At 29.9% G+C, this 8,983-nt stretch overlaps 1 protein-coding gene across 1 annotated transcript; it reads right to left on the bottom strand.

The window, feature by feature from the left end:
- Positions 1–3,772: 3,772 nt before the first annotated feature.
- LOC120084657 (trafficking protein particle complex subunit 3) lies at positions 3,773–7,447 on the bottom strand. Its single transcript, XM_039040467.1, has 5 exons — positions 7,267–7,447; positions 6,927–7,024; positions 5,894–5,993; positions 4,865–5,047; positions 3,773–4,105 (listed from the first exon to the last, which is right to left on the bottom strand). The coding sequence occupies exons 1-5, from the start codon at positions 7,321–7,323 to the stop codon at positions 3,983–3,985; spliced, it is 561 nt and encodes a 186-aa protein (XP_038896395.1). The 5' UTR covers positions 7,324–7,447; the 3' UTR covers positions 3,773–3,982.
- Between the last annotated feature and the right edge of the window lie 1,536 nt (positions 7,448–8,983).

Below are 8,983 nucleotides of genomic sequence, written 5' to 3'. Positions count from 1 at the left end.
TGTCATTGAAGGTGGTTATCAGAGCCTAGAGTTGGTCACTGGAGTTACCTTTGGAGGTGACTGTTAGAGCTTAGAGTTAGTCATCGGAGTTGTTATCGAAGGTGTTGTTAGAGCCTAGAGTTAGTTCCTAAAGTGTGACAGCGATAGTATTCGTCAGCGACGATGGGTGGAGTCATTGAAAATATTGGTTAGTCATCAGAGTTGCTATTGGAGGTGGTTGTCGGAGATTGGAGTTAGTTCTCAGAGTGTGACAGTGATAGTCGCTGAAGTGGTCGATGGGTGAAATCATTAAAAACATTGGAAGAATGGAGAGTTGGTAAAATATATGAACTCAACTCTACCAACATTTAAAGTTGGTGGGCCAAATATTGAGTTGGTATATTATATCGACTTGACTCAACTTATATTGGTGAGCCAAACATCTTTTAGTAATTTTGTTGGTTGAAGTTTGTGTGATTTACTTTGCCTAGACAAAATTTTGTAATTTTATTTAAAATATTTTATTACTCTACTACTTTCCTAGATTTTAAGTTTAGAGTGAGCATAAATATAGTTATAAAGGTAAAAATAAAATCTTATTTATTTTCTTAACATTTGTGACTAATTCTTGTTCTTGGATGAGACTATTTTTTTAAGGTAGTAGTTATTTTATGGTTTGTGTTTTATTTAATTTTGAATCCACAATTACCATACTTATTTAAGTTCAAGATTTGTAGTTGATTTGAAATGATTTTCTAAATGTTTAATAACATTTTTTTCACTTGAAAAATACTAATACTTATAAAGTCATTCCAAACACACCATAAATTTAATGGAATGAAATTCAAAATTTTACAATTAAAAAAATTGATATGTTTCAAAAGTTGAAAATTTTTCAAAGTAACGTCACGATAATTGACATACACTTTTTTTTTCATGATACAAAAAAAATTGAGAAACTTTGAATAGTAACCTCAATTGAAAAAACAAGACAGAGATAACCATTTAATAATCAACCACCCAACATTGTTATAAAACAAAGTGAAAACCAATGTTTGAAAATCAGTTCCTAAAACATGTCCTGGCACCATATATTAAAATAATTGAAATAACCTTATTTTTCTCAAGTGTGTCTATATATATTATATTTATGGTGGGGCCAGGGAAAAAGGACAATAAGGAAGTGGTCAAAGAACAACCATTTGAAAAGCTTATTGACATCATGGTGGTGATGTCACTCACACAAGAAGTTTTGAATAAATTATACCAAATATCTCTAAATTTTATATTTTGTGTAAAAAATATCCTTAAATTTTTAAAAGTTTAAAAAATGTCCTTAAACTGTTAAAAACAATTCAAAAATATCTTTGTTATTAATTTTGGATGGAAATTGTTAGTATTTTGTTTCAAGAATACCTTTAAATTTGAAAGAAAGTTTAAAAAAATATCCTTATTGCCAGTACATGAACACAAACCGTTAATGCTCATTTCAAATATATTTATTTTAAAAGATGTATTAATGCTCTTAACATTGCAAACAAAAAAAAAAAGGTTTAAAAATGCTACAACGATTGGTATATTGATTAGGATAGAAAAGTGCTAGGCCATAGAATATAATAAGGGAGAGAGAAAATGGAAGAGATGATGAAGTCTAGATAAACGGTATTTTGCAATGAGGTATTAACGATTTCCGTTTATATATAAACAGTAAGGATATTTTTGAAAATTTTAAAGTTCGAAAGTATTTTTGAAACTTCTAAAAATCCAAAAGTGTGTTTGAAATAAAACACTTACGATTTTCATCTAGAACTAACGGTAAGAATATTTTTGAACTATATTTTTAAAGTTTAAGGATATTTTTAAATTTTTAAAAGTTCATAATTATTTTGGACACAAAGTGCAAATATCAAAAGTATCTAGTATAATTTAACAAAAAAAAAAGGTTAAATTTAGTTTTGAACTTTCAAGTTTGTATTAAGCTTTCAAAAGTGTAATGACTTTCAATTTTATGTTTAATAAATTTTTGATGAATTTAAATATTTAACAACAACTTGATCTATTAAATATAAATTTGAATATTATATTTAAGGGAATTTTAAATTTTAAATTTTAAATTTTGTATTTGATAGATGTGTGAATTCAAAAAAATTATGGACTAACCTCAATTATCAACGTGAATATAATTCAAGAAGTTTAGATTTATGTCTTGAATTAATACGTCAATATATCAAATCCTTTGATCCCGGTATAATCTCAAATGAAGAACATAACACAATCAATTTTCATGACTGTTGTAGCAAAATAAGTTTGATTGAGATGTTAATTGATTATAAGGAATTTGAAAATGTAACTCTCCCTTTTCATATCAAATGAACAAAACTTCATACTCCCACTTCAAAAGACTATAAATAACTATAAGATTCCTTTGCTTCAAAAGGCCAACAACCACCTTGATCAATTTGAGAATTTATATCTTTATAAAAACTTTACTTCATCTATCTCTAGAGTAAGCCCCACAACATTTCTCTCTTGGTTGCTGAAGCATCAATCTTTTCGTAATAATTTTAGCACCGTTTTATAACCATTTGATTTTTTATTTTTGTTTTTGAAGATTAAACCTATGATACTACTTTTACCTCCAAATTTCTTTTTTGTTATATACTTTTTACTAATTGTTTAAAAAACCAAGCCAAATTTTGAAAACTAAACAATAGCTTTTAAAAACTTATTTTTGCTTTTGAAATTTGACCAAGAATCCAACCATCATACTTAATAAAGATGCAATTCATTGTAAAAAATCGGAAGGAAATAGGCTTAATTTTCAAAAACAAAAAACCAAAAACAAAATGGTTACTAAACGAAGCATTTGTTTTTAGTTTTATGTTTTCGAAATTTATATTTGTTCTTTTTAACTTTTTTTTTTCTTTTAAGAAATACTTGGATCATAATATTTTTTTAAAAAAATATAAAATGAAGTGAAGAGATTCGAACTATTGACCGAATCACTAATACATACTATATGGCAGTTGATCTATATTCGTTTTGCCATTTATTTTACAACTTTTATTATCTATCTTAATTACGACAATTTTTTGTTTTTTTTTTTTCCTAATAAAAATCATATTAATTCATTCTTTTATTACATTTTAGTTTTGAATAAAATTAAAGTTTTCTATTTGATTTTGGTTTGAAATTATTAAATTATTTAATTTACTAAAATAAAATATTTTTATTAGAGAACCTATCCAAATGAACTTAGTTTATATTTTATTGGTTATTATTATGTCAATTAAAAACATTTTTATCATATTATTTAGTAATGCATTTAAATATGACATTGGTATTTTACCAATTCTCTTAATCCATATCCCAATTATTGATAATTTAAAATAAATCTCTAATGAAAAACAACTAACGAAGAAGAGAATAGAAGTTGGAAACTTACGCGGATGATCAAGTACTTTAATTGAGCTCTATATACTTCAAAGAAACAATTACAACTATTTATAAGCAAATAATAAACTACACACTAATGCATCAACCTTAAAATTTCTCTTAATCAATCCACTAAATCATTATACCACTATCCTCCAATTTAGGAGACGCTACCCTAAATAAAAACCATTAACTTCAATTAAAGAAAAACTAATTTAATTAATAACTTACAAAATAAGTTTACGCTCATTTTCAACATCATCTATGGGTTTCTAAATTTGATTCAATATAGCACCTAATAAAGAACATAAAAAAGAAGTAACATTTTAATTTCATATGGCTCCTAATAAACAAATTATAGAGGAATAACATTCCGATTTCGATTGATTTCATTCTAATTCCTAATAAGTAAACAAAAGCAAGAGTATATATAATAAAACTTTGATTAACATGTTAGACAGTTGAAGGAATTAGAAATGTAACTATCTTTTTTGGACCAAATGAACAGAGCAACAAAAAAACAGAAGCAAATGACATGAAACTAAAAGAGTAATTTTGGTGGGAGAATTTATTCATCGTCTTTGTAAGGGTACTCTTCAGGGACTTGCTTCAGCAATTTTACTTGTAATTCGAAGCTGTCATCTCCTCTCAGCATGTCGCGTAGCCATGTTACTTCTGTTTTCATTGACACCTGATCCAAACACCATATCACAAATCAGAAAAATAAACAAAATTCATACCTCCAAAATTTATAAACTTCAGGAAAAAGTGTGGTTAAAGTGTATGCGGCGTCCCTAAACTTTTAGGTTTATGTCTATCTAATCTTTAAATTAAAAATATGTTGAATAGGCTATAAACTTAAAATTTTTTGTCCAACGGGTCCTTTAGGATTCAAAGACAGAGTTTGTACAACCTATTGAACAAATCCCGTTCAAGTAAGGTCGTCATCTAATGGGTCATTGTACTTACTAATAGGCCCTTTGAACTTTCAAATTTTATATTTCATGTCCATAGATCTCTAAAATTTCGACAAGGTATCGAATATATTCTTTAACCTATATTGAATACATCTCTAAAAAAATAAAATCTAGAATAGTCACAATAATGACTAAGAAGTACAAATACTTTAGTTTGGCTAGCGTGTCCATCTTTGATACAAGTCCAATAGTTTGACACATATTGGACACTTGTAAGCACAATGTATGGGTTTGACACTAATTGTACAAAGTCAATATAGGTCCAACATTGGTTAGAAATGTATCAAATATACTTAAATAAATTTTGCTGCAAAATGCATAGACTTATTTTCTAAGCATATAAATGTATAGACTTACAAAAACGATATATGTTAATAAACGCAAACTTACAGTGTCCATGTCTGTACGATAATAAGCTTCTCAGGATGATTAAAGCACGATTAAAATATATATATATATGCGAGAAAACTCACCATCTCAAGCGCTCCTCGTATTACTCCACTTAAGATGTTGCAGTAATGGAGACCTTGGCAAGTATCAGGAAGCTCAACAAAGTCCACTAATGGATTGTCCTCCAGAACAATGCTGCAGCATGTGCCTTCAGCATCCCAGTTGGTCACCGTTGCATTTACTCCCAAAAACATTTTTAAACCAACCTATTAAAAATGGAAAATAAGTTAAGATCCCCATACTTCAAAAGGCCTCGAACTTTCATTTCCCAGAGTATATTGTAGGCCAAAATACCAGATAAATCCAAAAGCCTAACTCAGGGGCACCACTACTATCTAACAACCTCTTGACGGTCCCCCAACAAAAACTTCTATTTTTGTCTGTTATTACAAAGGACCACACTCATAGGTAAAATGCATCCAACGTCACAAATGCTACTTTTCTTGAAGAAGATCACTTGAGAGATCATCAATCTTGTGATAAGTTAGTATTGTGTCAAAGTTTCCATAGAAGTTACAGAAAATCAACAAGCGAGCTCACATTGACGGGAAGGTTTGGCACCTCGATGTCGGCTCTTATTACAAAGGACCACACTCATAGGTAAAATGCATCCAACGTCAAACATTGTTATCAAAGTCTCGTAAATAAGAGAATCCTGCTCCATAATTAAGCCGTGACCATGAAATCCAATGGTATAAAAAATTTAAATGGACATGAATAGAACCACTCTAACTAACTGCAAAAAGCCTATTGCATCAGAATTTATACATTTTACTTGAAACTTCGGAAGCTACACCTCAATTGCAGGTCCAAATTTCAGATAGTGCCAACTGCCAAAAGTAGCAGTGTCAAGGCAAACCAAAAGGCTTGGAGGATAGGACTCAACCTAACAAGACCATGGTAGAGTCTTCCTCAACCGGATGGGGTTTAGATACTAATATGAATATGTGACAATCAAGTTGTGATTGGGAGATGACAGGGAACGCTACAATAGCCTCATGATGGTTTCAGGAAGAATTTAATGCTTTGGCATATGTATAACTACAACCTACCTTTGCAATCACATCAGCTGTCTCTTTGAAGTCTACACATCTAGAGATATTAGATTTTGCTAGGAACTCATCAATCAGCCTGATTCCAATATTATAACCCCTGAAAAAGAATTGACGAAACAGTCAGATCAATGGAACTCGTCAATCAGCCTGACTCCAATATTATAGGGTTTTTAAATTTTTTTTTTTTTTTTTTTTTTTTTGGGGGGGGGGGGGGGTGTTTAAGAACATCAGGTAGTTATACATTCAAAAAGGCGGAACCGAACACCCAAAGGGTTGGGGGATGAGAAAGCCCCCACCCAAATAACTACTTACAAATAGCTTGCAATCCAAAAGAACCAAGGAAATAGGAATATTGCAAAAGAATTTACTATAGCTATGACACCACCAAGAAGTATTTAACTGAAAACCGTCCCCAAAAAATTCAAGAGAAGAAGACTTATCTTCGAAAATCCTCCTATTCCTTTGCATCCCCAAGCTCCACATAAGAGCTCTTATCACAAGGGCATTAAGATTAAGCATAAAATCATTTTTAGTATTTTATCAATGAGCATAGGAAGCATTGAAAAACATAATATGCCTAGTATTTACCCGTCGTCCACACTATTTCTTTTCAATGAAAATCCAACTTTCATGCAGAAGATGAAAGAACCAAATAGGAGAATATAATTCTCATGCATACCCGGACGACAGCTTTCGGTCTACGACATTTTGTTAGTAAGAAACTTGAAGGATTTTATCCTAGTCAAGCGGCCACTATAAAATTTGAACCAATGTCCCGAAGTTCCTTCGTTTTTTTACATGCCGCAACACAACTAGGTCAATCTATAGTGGTTCTCGTGCCAAAAATTCAAGCACATTTCATAACAACGAGAAGAAGTAAGCTTCTGCAAGACTATTATGAAGGGATGTAAATGCAAAACTGAACAGCTAATTCAGACATGAAGACGTAAGTCATCTCTGGACAAAGCAGAATTCTAGGTTATGAAAAAGAAAAGTGGATCAAAAAGCACGAGAAGTGGAGTAAAATTACATCTGATCGAGCTGTTTGTTAACCTCCTCAACCTCCTCCAGATCTGTAAGCAATTGACGGACAGTCGCTCCATATGTCAACGTAAACAGCTCCGCGTTCTATACCAATTCAACTTTAGCTTCTTATCAATGGAAGATGACCCAATAACAGAAATGAAATAAAAAAACCTAAAAAAGGTACTTTTTCATCGATTACCATTAAACACAAATCTTGATCACGAACGAACTTACCCTACATCTGATCAAATTTCCCCCACTTCCCTCAATTTCCTTAAAATTCCTCAGAAACTAAACAGCAGAAACAATAACATAACAGAGAGACTAGTAGCTGAGAAGCTTACCACTCGCTCAACACTAGCAAAGATTGCATCACCAGATCGAGGACCAGCGGGAGGCATGATGGATCTGAATTCTCAACTGAGCAAAAAGGAAAGTTTCCGTAGACGCTGTGGTGGTTGCCGCTACATAAGTGAAGAAATTCAGAGTTAGTATTGTCGCTTGTGTAGATTGTGGGCTGAATGACCCAAACCGGCGTCGTAACTATCGTAACTCAAGAGTAAAATTTCGGGGCTTGTGGAGATAAAAAATTGGGAATTTCATTACTGTATTTACAGTGAATGAATTTGACCCAAGCAAGTGAATATAATTTTAGAGCTTACCAGAAAAATAGCAAAATTTAAAGTTTTATTTAGAAAAATATCAAAAAGGTTTCAAAATACTAAAAATAGCACAACGATTTTAAATAAAAAAAATATAAATTGGTAAATGACCAAACTATCCAAAAACTAATCAATTAAATACAAATAGACAATACTTCAAAAACAACTCAAAATCTACCAATACACCCTATCTCAACCAAAAATTAAAATACAAATAGAATAGTCAAAATGTTTCTAAAATCTTAGAAACAGTTTGAAAATCTAAGAACTCAGCAATATTGGTCTTACTGATGTTATAGCTACAAACTTGCTACAAATGGGAAATATGAAAAGAGAAATAAAAGATGGGATAAGAGGGAAGGAGAGTTGAATTATGAATTTTTTTTTAAAGATTTATTTTTAGATATGTAGGGAAGAAAGTGCTTAATTTTTTTTTTTCACAAAAATTATAAATATATTGAAACTTTGTAAATAAGGTTTTTTTTTTTTTTTTTTTTTTTTTTTTTTTTTTTAAATGAAACAATATAAAACGTCAAAATAACAAATAGGTATATAAATAGTACTAATTTACACACAAAAAATTAATATAATAATAAAATGTATAAACAAATAATAAAAAAAAAAGATAAAACAAAATCTTATAACAAAAGATACATTCTAATAGATATTGTTGGAGAAAAATTAGGAGAATCTATAATTTAAATCTGCAAACGAAAAATGAAGATTAAAATCGCATAACTTCATATTATATGTGTAAATGTAAAATAGTTAATCTCATGACTTCATGTTACAATTACAATGTATATTAGTTAATTTTCAGAACCCATCGAGGGCAACTGGAAGTACGTTTAACTTTATATTAGTGTCTAACTTTGATTTTCTCCGATGAACAAGATTTCATCTTCTTCGACTAGAAAATAAAAAAAGCTAATTATAATAATGAAACAAAAGAAGATTAAATCGTCATACAAGAACAAATGAAGAGAAAAAGAGGAAAATTGTCGATGGAAATAGGAAAAGAGAAGTCTAATAAGTTGTAAAGCCATAGCAAAAACAATAGTTTGTGAAAAAAATGAAAACCTAAATCGATAAAAATTTTGTGTGAATAACAAAAATGATGGATATTTTTTTACGATAGTGATGGATATTTTTTTTCCAAATCGTTAAAATAATATAAAATAATTTAAACCTTCAAGGATATGAGAAACATCTAGCTAATTTATTAAGAATACGTATAAAATTTGGTAGAAAAATTTGGATATTTAATTAAAGTGAGATTAATTCAAAAAGTGGTTAAATAAAATCTAAATTAATAATAAAATATGTAGATTATGTTAATTGGAAAAATTAGGAGGGTAGTTAAAATCAGCAATTACTCCGTATACAAAACTCGACAATT

This window comes from Benincasa hispida, chromosome 9 (assembly GCF_009727055.1).
Source record: "Benincasa hispida cultivar B227 chromosome 9, ASM972705v1, whole genome shotgun sequence".
In the NCBI taxonomy this organism is placed as follows: Eukaryota; Viridiplantae; Streptophyta; class Magnoliopsida; order Cucurbitales; family Cucurbitaceae; genus Benincasa; species Benincasa hispida.
Note: the sequence above shows the minus strand (reverse complement) of the source record. Positions and strands in the feature narration are given on the sequence as shown.

What these genes read in the sequence shown, in the direction of transcription:
- LOC120084657 (XM_039040467.1), bottom strand. Translation starts at nt 7,323, where the DNA reads ATGCCTCCCGCTGGTCCTCGATCTGGTGATGCAATCTTTGCTAGTGTT. An exon ending in TTGCTAGTGTTGAGCGAGTG is followed by an intron (nt 7,025 to 7,266) that starts GTAAGCTTCTCA and finishes GAATTGGTATAG; the next exon opens with AACGCGGAGCTGTTTACGTT. An exon ending in CAGCTGATGTGATTGCAAAG is followed by an intron (nt 5,048 to 5,893) that starts GTAGGTTGTAGT and finishes CATTTTTAATAG; the next exon opens with GTTGGTTTAAAAATGTTTTT.